The sequence below is a fragment of the Gekko japonicus genome, unplaced genomic scaffold, assembly GCF_001447785.1.
Source record: "Gekko japonicus isolate JY-2015 unplaced genomic scaffold, Gekko_japonicus_V1.1 scaffold1051, whole genome shotgun sequence".
In the NCBI taxonomy this organism is placed as follows: domain Eukaryota; kingdom Metazoa; phylum Chordata; class Lepidosauria; order Squamata; family Gekkonidae; genus Gekko; species Gekko japonicus.
Window position 1 is genome coordinate 128,194 of NW_015160868.1, and position 17,839 is coordinate 146,032.

General features: G+C 45.0%; 1 protein-coding gene across 1 annotated transcript in view; it reads left to right on the forward strand.

Moving 5' to 3' along the window:
- Positions 1-13,361, forward strand: part of RBL2 (retinoblastoma-like 2) — a 27,990-nt gene extending 14,629 nt beyond the window's left edge. The window contains exons 14-22 of the mRNA XM_015422215.1: positions 2,021-2,132; positions 2,496-2,771; positions 4,461-4,723; positions 8,104-8,280; positions 8,401-8,472; positions 8,867-8,963; positions 9,880-10,085; positions 10,525-10,689; positions 11,824-13,361. Of these exons, the coding sequence (XP_015277701.1) occupies positions 2,021-2,132; positions 2,496-2,771; positions 4,461-4,723; positions 8,104-8,280; positions 8,401-8,472; positions 8,867-8,963; positions 9,880-10,085; positions 10,525-10,689; positions 11,824-11,994 (1,539 nt within the window). The 3' untranslated portion in view covers positions 11,995-13,361. The remainder of the gene's footprint in view (positions 1-2,020; positions 2,133-2,495; positions 2,772-4,460; positions 4,724-8,103; positions 8,281-8,400; positions 8,473-8,866; positions 8,964-9,879; positions 10,086-10,524; positions 10,690-11,823) is intronic.
- Positions 13,362-17,839: the final 4,478 nt, after the last annotated feature.

Below are 17,839 nucleotides of genomic sequence, written 5' to 3' on the forward strand. Positions count from 1 at the left end.
CCAAACCTATTTGTCCTACCGCCAAAAGGCTGCTTTAGATAGGTTCTGGACTCTTCTTTCTTTATGCTTCCCCCCCCCCCCCCTTATTTGTATTCAACACCCCCCAATTGCACCCAAGGCTCCGATCGCCCACCGGGATTGTTCCAGCACCCTCAGGGGGCGGCATTGCCCACTTTAGGAACCAGTGCGCTAGGCTATTGCTGCTTAACCTGTCTGATGCTTAAGGTTCTAGCTAGTGGGGTTTTGCTTGCTGATCAGAGGGACATGAACACAGCCATTTGTGTTCCCAATGTTTTAATATTATCCAGAAGCCAATAGCTTTAATATTACTCACCTCATCTCCCTGTCCCCATATCTTGTTTGTTTATATATTTATTATTTTCATTTCTAGTATACCCTTTTTATTGGGGCCTAAGTCAGATTACAAGAATGATTAAAAAAAAAATACTTCTTGTTGTATCATTAAATGGGTTACAAAAATCTTAGTTATCAAAAAGCTTGGTGTACGGATCTCAACAGTCAGCTAACTGAGGAACAATGGTCCTCAATTTGGAAATCGCACGCTACCCTATCTAAATCAGCAGAAATTCTTGAAACTTCCTTTAAAGTAATGTCTCGGTGGTATCTAACCCTGGTCAAACTCTCGCACATGTCCACAACTATATCGCCTCAATGTTGGAAGCTTTGTGGTGAGAAGGTGACTTTCTAACACATGGTGGTCGTGTAGACATATTTACAAATTTTGGTCCCAGGTAAGATCTCAAATATTAACACTGGTAGGATATGATGTTCCCCTAGATCCTCGACTAATGTTGCTAAATCTGTGGCCGGAGAGTGTCATTCCTAACAAACATAGAAAACTGATAAATCTGCTCTTTACAGCAGCAAAAAATGTTATAGCTAAGAAATGGAAAGACGAACATCCTCCGACAATTAATTTATGGCTATCTAAAGTATGGGAATATTTTTTTATTAGAAACTGTTTCCATTTTTAACACGAGTGATCAGAATGAATGTGAACTAACGAACCCAACTGGTAAATGGTATCCAATTGTGGACAAATTAACCTTTGAATCTTTTGACTGGAAAGCGATTAGTACAGCAAAATACTCATTGTTATTAATAAGCTAGCAAACCTCTATCAGTATTTTGGTAAGTTAAATTGGAAGTCTGTATACTCACTGACATATATATGAGAAATTGTTAAGATGTTGTTTGAGAACCTGTATTTATTTGTTATGTTTTAAGTTAAAATCCAATAAAATATTATGGTAAAAAAAAAATTAAATGGGTTACAAAATATGGTAACGTTCTGATCTGACAGCAAGGATACCTAGTAAGACAAAAAGTGAAGTTGGGCTGAAATTGTAGGGGGGGGGGGGGGGGGGGGGGGACCCAAGCAAAGCATGCAAACATATATGTTTGAGGCAACAGGACAGTTTAGGAAGGACTTTGTTCCTATTAAATTCTGAGCTGAACTACTACACCACAGTTTTGTTCCTTCTGCAGGAAAGCCCTCTAAAAAAACATTCTTGTTTTCCACATTTTGCAGAATGATAGAAGCATGCCTGATCGTTTCAGGCAGACCATTCCGCAGTGTAGGAGACCCCACATAGAACGCACATGAATGGGCAGGGCAGTTGCAAATTTTACCTCTTTGCAGGATGGCACTTTCAGAAGGCTTTGCTTGCAGCAGGCACTTACTTCTGGAAAGCAGCTAATGGGGCAAAGAGACAGCGGCAGGGCAAAGAGACTGCACGACGGTGGGGAGAGAAGGCTGTGCAGGGGAGGTAGGGAAAAGGTTTTGCCAGCAGTCCGGTGTTCATGGTTGGCCGCAGACTTTCTTGGGGGTTACTGCAAGCTGTAAAGGAGAGAGAGATACCTCTGAACAGGAAGACGGGGGAGTGTGCAAGCCTGCAGTGTATTTCCCTGACAACCGTGCTGGACCACAGGCAGCAAATCTAAATAATTGGGGCTGACCAATATTAAAGCTGTTGGAATCTTTTTTTTTTCTTTTTAGGTAATGCCACCTCACTATTTTGAAAGGCCAGATGGGAACAGTGTGTCAGGTTCTCCTTTAACTCCTAGGAGGATAAGTGAAGTTCGTGTAGAAAGTGGAGCACTAGGAAAGGGTAAGTGTTATTAATACTCGGAGTGGAATCTGGGTGTCACTTTATGCTGTAACAATTTATCCGAGAGGACTGTGCCCCATATTAATTCCTCGTGCACCCATGTGTAGCTGGTACTGAGCATGTTGGAGGAAAGAGTTGAGGACAAATTGCCTGATAAAAATCACAGCAGTCCCCTTGCAAAGTTATATTCATGTAAAAACAAACCATTGCATGAAATTGACAAGGTTAAAAAAAAAACCCTGTTTCTGGGCAACCACCAGATCGTTTTGTTTGGAATCCCTGCGTGGGATTAACTGGAGGTGCTGTTCCTTATATGCCTTTTTCTCCCTCCCTGTTTTTTCTCTCCTCTTCCCATCCCTCCAGGACTTGCATCTTCTCCAACCACACTGTATGAAAGATACAGTTCTCCTGCAGGTAACCCTACCAGGAGAAGACTGTTCGTCGATAACGACACCCCCACAGACAGCACTCGAACCCCCGTGAGGGTCTCACAGCCGCCTGTGATCAGTACCGTGCCTGTGCAGAACATCTCCCCAGATACGATTCCGGTCACTCCAGTGCATGGGCAGACTCTAGTAACTGTGGCAACAGCAACTGTAACAGCAAACAATGGGCAGACGGTTACGATACCGGTGCAAGGTAAGGAAAGCGTTAATGCTGTCTCTTACCATCGTGCTCGGAGCCATCAGTCGGCTGAGAATTGTGGGGATATGGGCCCAAAGGAACACAGATAAAGTCAAGGCATGTAGGGGTAGCCAGGTGTAGGCACACGCAACTGGTTCCTGTTCTGTTCAGTCTTGTGAGCACTGGCTTAAGAAGTCACCTTTGGCTATATTCTCTTTTGTGTTCCTCTAAGAATGGGCTATAATGCTGGGTTGTAATGCCAAGGAGAAGTGGGGCAAGGCAAGACCGTCAACAAACCTTGGCTTTCCAGTCTGCAAGCTACGTCTTGGCTCCAGAGGCAAATACAATGACTATATGCAGCCATATTGATTGGAGTGTTGGACTAGGCTCTGGGGGAACTGGGTTCAAGTCCTCACCAGTGTTCCCTCTAAGCTGAGTTCGTATGAGCTAGCTCACAGTTTTTTAGCCTCTGGCTCACAGATTTTTGTCTTAGCCTAGGAAGGATGGCTCCAGAGCAAACTAAGTTATGCAGTAGCCAAATCTCACACTCACGACTTTAATTCCAGTAGCTCACAAAGTAGATTTTTTTGCTCACAAAACTCCACAGCTTAGAGCATTGGTCCTTCCTGACCTAAGACAACACTGGCACTCCACTGTGGATGATCACTGGGTGATCTTGTGTCAGTCATTCTCTTGCTCTCTTAGCCTGTCCTACTTCATGGGAAAAGAGAATGTTGTAAGCTGATTTGGGTCTGCATTGGAGAAAAGCAGGCACCCAGTAGCTGAATGTATTTTTAAAAATTATCTTGTTTTGAAAGTTCGCTGTGATGAAATGACTCATTTCACCAGTTGGGGATTGTACCCCTTTGGCATGTAAAAGGGCCAGATGGTCAAGGAGGCGCTGGGGATACCAGTAACCAGTGTTCCCTCTAAGCTGAGTCAGTGTGAGCTGGCTCACAGTTTTTTAGCCTCCGGCTCATACATTTTTGTCTTCACTCAGGAAGGATGGCTCCAGAGCAAACTAATTGATGCAGCAGCCAAGTCGCTCGCTCACAGCTTTAATGCCTGTCGCTCACCAAGTAGAATTTTTGCTCACAAGACTCCACAGCTTAGAGGGAACATTCCCAATAACGGGTGCAAACTGAGGATGTTCCCGTCTCAGAGTGTTCCCCAAGATCCCTCCCACTTCTACTCCAGCCTCTGGGTGGGAGGAGTCCTTTGGAGACTTCATGTGCTGGTGTCCCGCTTCCACTAGAGGAAGCTAATATACTGCTGACAAATAGCCACGTCTCCATAAGCTAACACTGATCATAAGCAGCTGAGTTGTCGATTTACATGGCTATTTACAAAATAATAACAAGCATGTGTGTGGAAAAGGTGGTAAAATACTGTATGCCAGTTTGATTCCGTGCTTCAGTGGAGAAAAGTGGATTGAGAATGCCCTGAATCAACAAAAGGATGCAAATTGGCCATATATTATTTATTTTGGAAATCAGCTGTGACAAGAGAACTGCTCTCCTGTTGGGCGAAGCAACCTGGTCCCTGTGCAGGGGAGCTTATGAAGGGAAAGATAGCGGGGGGGAAGAGAGAGAGAGAGAGAGAGAGACTGAAAGGAACACATACATTCACTGATCCAAATGCCTTCAAGCGTTTGCCGCCCCCCCCCCCCCCCCATTAATTTCTCCTTTCTGCTTGCTCTTGTAGGCATTGCCAATGAAAATGGAGGGATCACTTTCATCCCGGTCCAGGTCAACGTCAGTGGGCAGGCCCAGCCGCTGTCCAGCTCCATCCAGCCTCTCAGCGCACAGAGCCTCACCGGGACCCTGAGCACACAGCAGATGGCTGGGGCAGCTCTGCAGTTACAAGGCCAGGTTGCCGTCCAACAGATCACTCTTCCCGGGGACCAGCGGACGAAGCAGCCGCCAAAATCCCGGAAGGCCGGCTCCCTCTCGCTCTTCTTTAGAAAGGTACACCCAGCACACGGGAAGTCACCATGTTGCTACACAGTTAACGTGGCTTGAATCAGGTCGCAGAAAATGCTAGCGTGCATTTCCCCCTCCTGGAATATCTTGCCTTGCCCCGGTGGCAGTTCAAAATCCATACAGTTTCCGGTCTGAGTGAACTTCAGCCTGGGGTGAATGTTCACAGAGGCTGAGCTTTAATGCCCAGTACTCAAGGTTAACAAGTACCTTCACGGACTGAGCTCTGTTTTAATCTTCTCCTAGATAGGAACTCTGGGGCAAGTGATACTCTGTATTCTTGGTGCTTGGGGGGGGGGGGCAACCGTGGGAGGGCTTCTAGTGTCCTGGCCCCACTGCTGGACCTCCTGATGGCACCTGGTATTTTTGGACACTGTGTGACAGAGAACGTTGGGTCCAACATTGGCTTCTCTTATGTTCTTACCATTCTTTATATATATAATGTGTGTGTGTTTGTGTGCTTGCCTAGAAGTCATGGAGACTTCTGGCGACCCCTAGTGGGGGCTTTGACGTTTTGCAGAGAGGTGGCCTCTGCGTCCCGCCTCTGGTATTCCTTGGACGTTGCCTTTCCAAGTACTTGCCAGGGTTGGCCCTGCTTAGCTTCCGAGATCCGATGAGATCGGGCTTGCCTGGGCTTTCCAGGTCAGGGCCCCTCCTACCATTTCTTATCCTGGATTAGGAGGCTATTGTAATGCCTCTTCAGTCGTGTACTCCCAACAACCAAGTGCCTTCCTGAATCTACAAAGTGCACCCTATCCTATCACCCCATTTTCCTCCTAGCCAGCCAGGTCCCATCCTCTACCCGTCCCAGACGTTGCTGCAGCTAACCAATATAGGACTCTGTTCTCCCCCTCTTCCCCTCCTTCATCTCCGCAGAGCTACCTCGTTGAGATATCCTGGGGAACTTAGCTTAGTCTTTGATGTCAGGGCAGGAGGTTTTTGCTCTTGAAAAAATGTTTGAATATGTTAATGCAAATATAAATCTTGGCTGTCTGGAAGCTAGAGTGCTGAATCCAGGGCTCTGTTAAAGGGAACGGAAATTGTAGAAAAGGAAATCAGATCTGAGGATTTTATGCATTTACATAAATCTTCTCTTGAATGGTGGGCCGAAGCCTGATTCCTCTCTGGTTGCTTTGCCTCCCACCTTGGTCTTGTTTCCCTGTCCTCCAAAAGGGAACCCAGTTTGAAGTTACGATGTCTTTTAATACACAGGCCAAAAGGCTTCATTTCAAAAGTTTTGGACTGCAATAATTGCGGAATACATCTAGAGTGGAAAATTAGCAAAACTGATTGGTGACACATCGGGCAGCTTGAGCATTCTAATCTCCATGAATATCTTCCTTGTTGGCATTCCTAATAAATAGCTAAGGTGTCTTTTAGCCTGTCACTTGTTCTGCCGGCTTATATCTCTGCCTTGATAAGGGAAGATTTCAAGAATAATTTCGCTTGGTTTTAAAAAAATCAGGTTTTGTTGGCTCCACTTGGTTCCCAGTTGTGGGTATTTACATGGACAGAGATTTAAGGGACTGCTGGTTGCTTCCTTCCCTCCCTTCTTATTGCGAAGGATGTAAGAAGTCAGCACATCTGATTTTTCATAAATTTCATTAGGAAATCTTGCAATAAGATACGTTTGGGCTGCCAATAAACTAAAGTTATCTTCCCTTGTTTCAACATCCGTATTACCTGGTAGAGAATATTGTAATGTTAGCTCACTTCTTCCCGTGACTGTTTCTCTAGGTCCTGTGCACTCCTCCAACTCCTGGTCACCTGTTTCAGCATCTGTATCATTTAACAGAGAGCAGTGTAATGGCAGCTCGCTCCATCCCTTGGCTGCTGCCCTAGGGCCTCTGCTCTCCCCCAACACTTCATCACTATCTTGCCGAAACTCTTCTTCAGACGTATCCAAAACATCGAAACGATTTTTTGTTCCTGTCCCAAGGAAATCCTCTAGCCCGCTCTCTTTTGTTACGCATTATATTCCTTCTTCGAAGGGGTATCTACGTTTGATTCCCATCCTAGCCTTAAAAGGAGAGTGTAACATTTAGCTGGAGTTAGGTATCAGTACGGACTGGAGTTGAATATAAAATAAGTATTAATGTAAAATAGTAAAGCAATAAAATAAAGTAAAAATGGTGGTACGAGGAAAGGACAAAAATCGAGGGACCCCGATTTGACTAAGTTGGTCTTATATGTTAAAGTTTTAGTTAAACCGTTTTTTTGTAGCTCTTTTTGTAGCAGGTACTCCTTTGCATATTAAGCGACACACCCCTAATGTAGCCAATCCTCCAAGAGTTTACAGTAGTCCTGTGAGAAGAGCTCTGTAAGCTCTTGGAGGATAGGCTACATTAGGGGTGTGTGGCCTAATATGCAAAGGAGTTCCTGCTACAAAAAGGGCCCTACGTTATAGGATTATTATAAAATTGTTATAAAACAGCTACCACAGCAGCAGGCCTGGGGGTGTGGCGGGCAGCAGTTCTCCAGTATCATCCCTGGCCCACGCAGCTTTCAAGAGTTTCCCAGCCTGCTTGAGACAACGCCCTAGCAGGTCGTTAACCAGCTTTTTAACTAGCCGCAGAGGTGGTAACTCAGCTTTAAAAACATAAATTAAAACTTGAAAACTATGGCTTAAAAAGAGGAAATAAATTAAAAGTTAAACTCTTAGCCCAAAGGGGAGGAATGCAAAGGAACAGTATCTCACGTACAAGGCAGAATTTACCACCACCACCCTTCTCAGGCTTTATACCCAGCTCTCAAAGCAAGGGACTTCAGCATTTGTGTTGGCGTCAGCCTTATTGAAGCCTACTTTAAGAAGAATTTAGGGAGCCAAAACAGCAACTGCCTGTAACTGACTCTCTTCTTAACAATATAGCTACCAGTCAGCAAAACACCTGGCAGAGATAATAAAACTAAAAATAAGATAAGACACTCTGGGCAGCAAAGGAGAGCCACAGGACTGTTCTCAGCTCAGCCAGAACCCCAGTGTCTTATCTGTGGACATAGAAAAAAACATCTTGGAAAGAAAAGACGCTTGAGCCCGCCAAGGCAGCTGCCTTGAAACAAAACAAAGCCAAAATCCCAACTGTTCGGGCCAACAGAGTAGATAACACATAATAAAAATGAAAAGAAAATGTAGCTCTTCACGGAACACAGCAGAACACCGCTGCCCAGCCAGCCAGGCTGTATTATTTAACAAACCTATAGATTTGTTAAGTAATACAGTCCACGCACAGTAGATTAGCAGCCCCATTATATTAATTTACTGTGTTGTTCATAATGAATAAGATATTTTCATCTTTTCTTTGGAGAAACAGATGATTAAAAAAGCATAGTGATTGACTGGCCCTTGTGGTCTCCCTTCCCTCTACCAGGTGTTCCATTTGGCGAGCGTCCGTCTGCGGGATCTTTGTCTCAAACTGGATATTTCAGATGATCTGAGGAAGAAGATCTGGACGTGTTTTGAGTTCTCCCTCGTACAGTGCTCCGAACTGATGATGGACCGACACTTAGACCAGCTGTTAATGTGTGCAATTTATGTAATAGCAAAGGTAAAGTTTAAAAGAAACACACCCATTTAGCTAAATAATATAAATGGCGGGAGATCTTGTGATTTAAGAATGAGAGAGTAATACTTACAAACCAAGCAGATTCCCCTCTCATATTTCTAGGTCACAAAAGAAGACACTTCGTTTCAGAACATCATGCGCTGCTATCGGACCCAGCCACAAGCTAAGAGCCACGTGAGCAGATTTTGTCCCTGAATTAATACCATTTCAGACCAAATACAGCTGTCAATTACATATTTATTTAAATTCTTTTAAATCCTTTTCTTCTTAGCAGTTCAAAGCAATTAAACACAGGTATCTGTAAAGCGATAATGCACAGTAGTAATGATTAAGAATCCTAAACCAAATCTCTGCCAAAAAAAAAAAAAAGCACTGGCTCTGCCAAATGTTTGCTGAAAGAGTAAGATTTTTTTTTGAAGAACCCTGAGTAAAAACTCCATGGAGGGAGCATGCCATCACTTATGGGACATTGCAGAAAAGTTCCTGTTTTTCACTGCCACTATTTTTGTCTGCCACAGGGACATGATGGACAACAAGGTGTGCTAAAATTAGTGTTGTCTTTTTGAAGGTGTATCGAAGTGTCCTAATCAAGGGCCGGCGACGAAGGCGTTCAGGCAGCAGCGACAGTCAACAGAACTCTCCAACCGGAAGGAGTAAGGACAGAAGTAAGTGATTGTAACTGAACTACAAATTGGAATGGATTGACACCAAAGGTAAAAGGAGCACAGGAGAATGTGTTGACCTATTGACCACCGAAAGACAAGCAAGAGGATGTGTTCTGTATGAAGCCACGTATCGTTTTAGTCAATAGTGTAGCGTGTAGAGGCTCTTATTGTTTTCTGGCAATAGTAAGCTGCCTTGGAGATCCATTAATGAAGATAAATAAGAAAGGTATGTGAGGGGCTATTGTCGATCAAGCAGACAAACTCTAAAGCAGAGAGCCTCACTAACTATATATGTCGTTCCCTGCCCCAAAGATATCCGTCTGCCCTCGGCCAGGGCCTTCTCAGCCTTGGCCCCCGCCGGGTGGAACTCTCTGCTGAATGACATCCGTGCGCTGCCTGATCTATTAAAGTTCCGCAGGGCACGCGAGGCAGAGATGTTCCGCCAGGCCTTTGGTTGAGGCCAGCGACGGTTCCCTTCCATCTACCTGGCTCCCTCCCCCCTATGATAATCCGAATGCTAGATATGCCGTCTTGGTTTTTTAAAAAGTGTTTAAATATGTATGCTGAATGTTTTAATATTGAATTCTTGTAGCTTTAATTGGTTTTAAAATTGCATTGAATTATGCTGTCGTAAACCGCCCTGAGCCCCCACGTAAGCAGGGAAGGGGCGGTTAAGAAATCTAATGAAATAAATAAAATAAGCAGTAGGGACCAGTTGAGTTTTGAGACTGATGGGAGCCAATCTGAGATCCAGTGGGCAGGAGAGTAAAGAAGATGTCGAACTATGATAGCATGTGGAGGGATGTTTTAATATGTCAGATAAAAGGACGTGCGAGGATATGCTTTTCTCAGAGGAATTTTAAGGAATACAGCTGGTAATCCGGTTGGTCTTAAAACCTTGTTGTGCCTTTTGTAGCAAGCAGAGACTCCAGCCCGGTGATGAGATCTAGCAGCACATTACCCGTCCCCCAACCCAGTAGTGCTCCCCCGACTCCAACCCGTCTGACCGGGGCTAACAGTGATATTGAGGAAGAAGAGCGAGGGGACCTGATTCAGTTTTATAACAATGTCTACACAGACCGCATTAAAGACTTTGCCCTGAAGTATTCCCCGACCAATGGAGTAAGTTGACCATAACCTTTCTCTTATAAATACAGGTGGTTTCCTTATCCTGTCTACTTGGCAGTTCTGGAAGAGGGGTTGTTTTTAGAACGATAGCCTTGACTGTGAAGATTACAATTTGTCCCTGCGTGCTTTCTCCAAAGGGATTCCCCTGGCTACTTACCAGCACCACATTTAGCTCCTAGTGTTAAAAGTGGTCTGTATCCATCCTAAGAAACTGTGTTCTCGCGTATGTGCAACGTGGCAGCAAGTCACAGACAACTTACGGCAACCCCAGCAAGGGCCTCTCAAGGCAAGTGGGAAGCAGAGGTAGTTTGCCACTGCCTCCCTCTGCCGTTCATAACACTTCCTTAGGTGGAAGGGCCCGAGTACACCCTCTGCCCTGGGTTTCTCTGCTGACGACGGGGGCAGATTTCATTTCAAGGCTTTCCCTCCACAGGGTGAAGCTCCCCCCCTGTCTCCGTACCCGTTCGTGAGAAGCAGCTCTCCACGCAAAATCCAGCTGTCCCAGAACCACCCGATTTACATCTCCCCTCACAAAAACGAGTCCGTGCTCTCTCCGCGCGAGAAGATATTCTACTACTTCAGCAGCAGCCCGTCCAAGGTGAGAGCCGGGGGTCGTCGTCCGCCTGCGGCTCAGGGGTCCCCCAACTTTTCTTTGAGCCACCGGGCGTCATTGGGACTGTGGTACAGTCACAAAACGGCTGCCGCAGCAGGTGGGGCCACACCCACAGAGGAAGCCCACAGGTGTGGGGGGGAGGGGTGATATAAAAATACACTGGGAAGGGGAACAAAGAGGGGAAATAATAATAATCTTTCAATTTATTAATCGCCCAATCCTGCAGAGCTTGCTGGCTCTGAGCGATTTTACAGTTACTCATTCACGCGGGACTAACAATGATGTATGGGGTAAGGGAGGACAACATATATCTTTTAAATCACACACATTCACAGTCGGCGAGGGTTTGTTCAGCTGCGGGTCAGACGTGTTCCGTCGGCATATTCACTTCGGCTCGGCTAGATGACGTCAGCTTCTCCAGGTCTTGCAGCGCTGCACTGCCACCGCCTGGCCGGAACAGTCCATTACAGGCTTCTCGGAGTCAAAGAGATTTTTTCTTAGGCTTTCAATCTTGCAAGCTGAGCATTCTGGTCGCCGGCTAACACCTCCCCCACGGGGTTTTTGGTGTGCCCACCCTCTCTAAGGAGTGGTACCCATTTTATCTACTCGCCGAAGCTTTCGAACCGCTGGGTGGACGGCGAGCTAGGGACAAGGCTGGTAGCTCACACCAACACGGGGCTAGAACTGACAGCCGTACTGTTCAGCTCAGATGTTGCTAACCAGAGGATAAATCCTCTGTGCCACCGCACGGTGGTGGCAGCTGCCAGTTAAACTTACTTTATTGTCATCTGCACAGCTAATCAGATCTCCAGTGGCCCAAGAGCCCCACTCCCTTCCTTAAAAAAATCTTGGCACCAGGAAAGATGTCAGCAGGCACCATGCCCTTTGCACAGCCTATCAGGTCTTTTGAGCGTTCAGCCTAATCTACAGAACTGATGGCTCGGTACTTATTTAACTTTGCTAGATAACTACGTATTGAAGGAGGCTTAAGGTAGCGGTGCAGCTATTCTGTGGAAGCGTCCCCAGTGTTCGAGGAAGGGGACAGACGTGGCTAGACTTGACTGGGCCTGAGTCAGCCACACTGAACTCCCCCCCCCCCCCCCCTCCCCTCTGTTTCAGAGGCTTCAAGAAATCAACAGTATGATTAGAACTGGGGAGACAGCGACAAAGAAGAGGGGCATCGTCCTGGAGGAGGGGGCCGAATCGCCCGCCAAGCGCATGTGCCCTGAAAACCACACTGCCCTCCTGCGGCGCCTGCAAGACGTGGCCAACGACAGGGGGGCTCATTGACGTCGGTGACGCCGAGCCGGGTTTGCCTTCTGTCGCTCAGCCAATAGAGGCAGAGCCTGCAGGCCTTTTCCGCTTCTAAGGCACTTTTCCAAGGAATAATGAAGCATTTTTACCGGGGTGGGGTGGGGGGCAAGGTGCTTCTGTCGCTTGAGGAACTGCAGCCTGCAAAGAGACTTCGGCTTCCCTCGCATCCGATGGGACCGCAGCACCGATCCCGGTTAGGTGGGGAGCAGAAATTTGCCTCCATGCCGACGCCGGAACAGCAGAAGGCCCTGCCCTCCCGCCTTGACGTACGTACGGAGAACGTTTTTAACTGTGACTTCGGTTTCGAACGACAGACTTTTTTTTAACTTATTGGCAAAAGTGATAAATGTACAGGGGCCAGTGTTTTAACGGCCAGCTCTTTCCTTTCCTTTTTTTTTTAATCACACCAGAAAAGCATTAATTTTGTGTTTTTAAGCCGTGTGTTTGGAACCTTGTGCTCGGAAGAGGCAGCATTGCAAAAAAGATAATCACTTTCCCCCCACCCCTGAGAATCTCTTGCTTTCAGTCTAATGATGGAATTGGCATTGTGTCTGTTTGGCCCCAGGCAATGGGCTCTTGAGAGCTTCAGCACTCTCGAAGGGCGGCAGTGAAGACCAAAAGCAGATTCCTTTCCTGATGCCCATTAGGGACTAACATTGGGGTGCTTTACATAATGCAGGGGCACTATGCTGTTTTTAGCTGTGCAGTGTCAAGAGGACTCTTGGGCAGAAAGCTCTGAAGAAGGTTAGAGTTCGCTGTCTGCTTACAACGGCACTTTTTAAGAGAATAGATTTTAAATAGCCAAATCCTAAAATAATGCACGTTTTCCTGTGTTAGATGGCCAAAATATATTTATTTTGAGTATGCAGTAGCTACACTTGGAACTTAAAATATACTGATGTGGGGGGGGGAGGGTCAGACGGCTTTCTTACCCTTTTGTATGATATGGTTACCTTGTGGTTAAATGAATTTAAGTGTTTAGCTGGCTATTTCACAGACCGGTGCTTTTAAGCGCGGCGGGGGTGGGGGAGAGAAGGAGAGGGGGTGTGTAGGGTGATATCTACTTAGCCACATTCACCGAAGGTTTGACAGCTAACATTTAATTCATTCTACTCCTCTAGAAGGAATGAGTCAAAATAAAGGCACATGAGACAGTTATCAGCTTTTGGGACTGTTGCTGAAGAGAAACCGTATTGGTTGACGCAGCTGTCAGTAATGCAGAATGGGCACGTGATCAGTGCACGGGACACAAATGGTAGCTTGGATCCCATAATGCGCAAGCAGAAAGTGCAGAACAGAGCTTGAGTCCAGTGGCATTTTTAAGACCGACAAAGTTTAATTCTGGGTATAAGCTTTGGTGTGCAGGCACACTGGACTCAAACTGCTCTGTTGCTTCAGACCAACACTGCTGCCCACCTGAAACTAACTCCAGCACCGCTCTGCTTGCACAGTGCCTTACACTTCCTTTCCTCTTTGTGTTTGAGTGCCCAGAAATTGGTTTTGCAAGGTCTTATGCAAGCGGCAACACACCAGGGGGGATACAAGGAATTTGACTAGGCGGAAGTGGCTACTGGTCTTTTTGTTGTACGAGTGGAAATTTTGCACTGGATCCAACCTGTGGGGCTTGAAAAGGAGTGCTAGTAAGACTGTTTGGGGAAAAGTCACCTAAGTTGGTGCTGCTGAAACTGCAGGGGAAAACATTAGAGCTCCATAAGTCCTTTTTAACAGCACAAGGCAAATCCTTCTTGTGCCCATCTGGTTCGACGTGAACAGAAGCCTCTCCACTTCCACGGAATGGGGGTGACATGACAACGACCAGAATCTGTTGCCCACCCCCTCGCACTCGCCTCCAGCAGCAGGTTTCAGTTAAATGAGGCATTGAAAAAAAGGGTATGTGTGGGGAAAGGAGACTGGAAATGTGAACGTCTGGTATGCAACTGAAAGCTAAAGGCATGTTTTCAAAAAAAGATTATTGTAAGTCCAATAAATTCCAAACTACATGTCCTGTAATGGATACGGTAGAGTGGAAAGTGCTGTCAATTTGTCACTGACTCACAGCGACCCCCAAAGGGTTTTCAAGGCAAAAGACGTTCAGAAGTGATTGGCCGTTGCCTGCCTCTGTGTTGTGGCCCTGGACTTCCTTGGTAGTCTTCCACCCCATCCCTGCTTAGTTTCTGAGATCTAAGGAGATTAGACTATAGCCTGGCCCATGCAGGCCAGGGCTTAATGAATATACAATAAAATAATCATAACATAAAATTCTAATCAGTTGTAAGATGAAAGACCAGTCAACCATACAAAGTTTCTTTCCCCTCTAATAAACAAAGCCAATTCTTATGTCAAAAATACATGCAAATCATACAAAGCAGTCTTCTACACTGCAGTGCACAGTTATCCACAGTTTAAATTTCAGAAACGTGACCCTTTTCGGGTCATGCCCAGTTCATGTTCTTTTATTTATTTATCAAATGTATACCCCGCTGGAGCAGGCTCGGGGGTGGCTTTTAAAAGTTCATTTTCAGGAACTGAACAAATAAAACACATACTGACCCAGCTAAACCGTTCACTGCTTGTGGCTTCATGAATCACTTGACTATCTTTCATGAAGGTCCTTATGACGTCCCTCGTCACCAACAGAAGTGAAATTTCCCAGCAAACCTGTTCTGCCATTACCTTTAAAAATGGTAAAAAAATTACATGACATTTACTGTCTCTGTCCATTAACAAAACTTTAAAGGTAGGGCTTTATTGTAGTGGTTTACAAAAGACACTTTGGTAAAGTGACAGGGACTGTGGGCCATAGGACCGTGTATTGCCTGTTGCTGAAAGCATGCTCCTATTGAATAACTTCTGCATTGTTTAATGTGTCATGTTTAAATGCTTATGCTTTATTTCAGAACAAAGTTTGAGTCCAGTGGCATCTTTCAGATCAAGAAAGTGTAATTCTGGGTATAAGCTTTTGTGTGCACACACATGAAAGTTTATACCCAGAATTAAACTTTGTTGGTCTTAACGATGCCACTGGACTCAAGCTTTGTTTCAGAGTTTTGCTATCCAAAGCCCTCTTGCATCGTTCAGGGGACGTCCCATCCTGTTGACCATCTTTGACTTACACTGTGTAATCTTCCTGGAGTCTCAGTGAGAAAGAAGAAAAAAGGGGGAAAAACTGAACCTAAACCTAGAATTCAGAACCTAAAAAGGTTAGTCAGGAATAGAAAAGGGCCAGCTCTAAAAATCTAATCATAAAATATACAAAAATATATATGTGTGTTTATTCAACATAAATTAAAATAACAAACAAGGGCCCATTCATACCTCATATAAAACTATAAAAACATACAAGGGCTAATAAGATAGACCTAACGCGTTTCGGCCTTTACAGGCCTTCCTCAGAGGTCTAATACATACAGAACATATTGGCTGATGTGCAAAAATACATACAATTCTACATAGAATTAAAAGACTGCTTTTAACCTAAGGAACATTTGGAACATTTGGCTGTACAACCTTCGATGAATATACAGTTGACCAGAGAGAAGTACCACTGGACATGTGATTACACTGGAGGCTTCATTTGTATTTCTGTATTTCTTTTCCTTGCCCAGTGGTTAAACTTTGGAACAATTGGTTTCTGGTCTTTATTCCATATTTTGTATATGTAGAATTGTATGTATTTTTGCACATCAGCCAATATGTTCTGTATGTATTAGACCTCTGAGGAAGGCCTGTAAAGGCCGAAACACGTTAGGTCTATCTTATTAGCCCTTGTATGTTTTTATAGTTTTATATGAGGTATGAATGGGCACTTGTTTGTTATTTTAATTTATGTTGAACAAACACACACATATATATTTTTGTATATTTTATGATTAAATTTTTAGAGTTGGCCCTTTTCTATTCCTGACTAACCTTTTTAGGTTCTGGAGTCTCAGTGAGAAAGACAGACTCTAAACACTTTTTTTTAAAAAAACAACTCACCATTAGAATTTTATCTCCCCGATTATTAAAATCTTAAAAGGAACAACATCACAAGACTCGAAAAGCCCATGCCTTGATTAAAGTTACACAAGCTGGGGTAAGTCAAATAAGAAATGGTCATTATAGCATCCTGGTGTGAATAAGAGTACAAACACCTTCTTAGTTCTTACAGAGAACCAAACAAAGGCTCACCACCTGTCAGTTGGGAGCCATTCCATATGTTTAACCACTAATGGGAAACGGTTTGTCAAAACCTATTTGGTCTTACCTTACAATTGACAATAAGAGTCTTTGTGTGTTGTGGCAGAGGTGTGTGTGCACGTGTTGTGACTATTACATTTGCTGTACATCCCTTAAAGGATATTTTTGTCTTAGAATATATTGGATTTACAGCATCTTTTACAGACACAGCCGAACTTTTGTTTTCTAGCTTTTTGCTGAAGATTAGTCATGTTCATTGTTAAAGGCTCCTTCCCGGCTGTCCCCTGTTGAAGTTATTAACAACCGAGGAAGCTCCTTGCCTTCTCTGGTGTAACAACCCTTCCAGGCAAAGAGTTTGGTTTAGAACGTGGGCCAGCACCTGGTAAATTTAAGCTTTAGGGACTCCCCTTCCACGACCTCACCTTATAGGCCACATACCAACAATAAAAGCGGTTTTGTTAGAACCTGCTTTTAAGCATCCAGCTGATTAAGGTTTTATTGGAATTTTTCAAAGGATGGAAGCCCCCACAGGTCATAATAATATGGCTGAGCCTCTTTTCAAAGTGGGCGTGGCGTCCAGAGGGAAGGGGGGGTTTGAGGGTTGTCTGCTTGCTAACCCTGCAGAACTGCTGATCCAGCTCTCTGCATGTGTAGAGGGGTTTATAGTTTGGGTAGGTGGACTGTTTTCTCCCTTCAGAGTATATCAGGGCAGCTCAAGAAGACACACACAAGTTAAAACTCGCATCCGCATACTTCCGACCCACTCAAGGATCTCATTCCTTGGTTGTCTAGCAAGGGAAACCAGTGGTAGCTCTGTTCTCCCAACCATCCTTCCCCCCCCCCCTTGGCAAAAGAGTACTGACTAGTAACAGAGACCCATGCCAAGACCGTAGAAGCAGGAAGCCCTGAACAGCCTAGTAGCTGGACTCCTATTAGTTCTGTGGCCCTAACGGAACGGGTGTCCTGAAGTACCTTTGATCAGGAATGAACTAGGTATTAAACAGTGACCATCTGATTGGTGACAGCAATCCGCACTAGCAGGATTGGTCATTCACACGCACGCTGAAGGCCTGCATACCTTTTCTTGCACAGAATGAAAGTTCTGCAGAAGGACCTAATACACTCTCCATTCACCACTGTGGAAAATTAGTTGCTGTAGATTTTCCGGGTTGTGTGGCCATGGGCTTGGTTGGCATTGTAGAACCTGACCTTTCGCCAATAGCTGTGACTGGCATCCTCAGAGCTATAACACAGAAAGATGGAGTACTCTGTGTCAACAACATACTGTGGAAAACGCTAGAACTTCTAGGAAAAAATGTGTTCAGAAGCAATAAAATGACAGCTTGTTAGCATATTAACCTGGTTATGTACTAAAGCATTTAGACTTGCTCAACAGCACCTTGCTATTAAAAAGCATCAGTCCAGGGAACTTGCTAAAGAAAGGAATGCAGAAGGCAACTTTTATTAAATCACAGGCCTTGGTCTGTGTGTAGTCAAGGCTGACTGCGTTATTACCAACTGTCCTTTGAACCAGAGATGCTAGGGCTCCAACACTGGGACGTCTGAGACTGAGGTTCTAAGTCGAACTGGTTTTGCCCAGCTGCTGAGAAGTATCTCAGGAAAAATAAGCCATCAGGTCTTT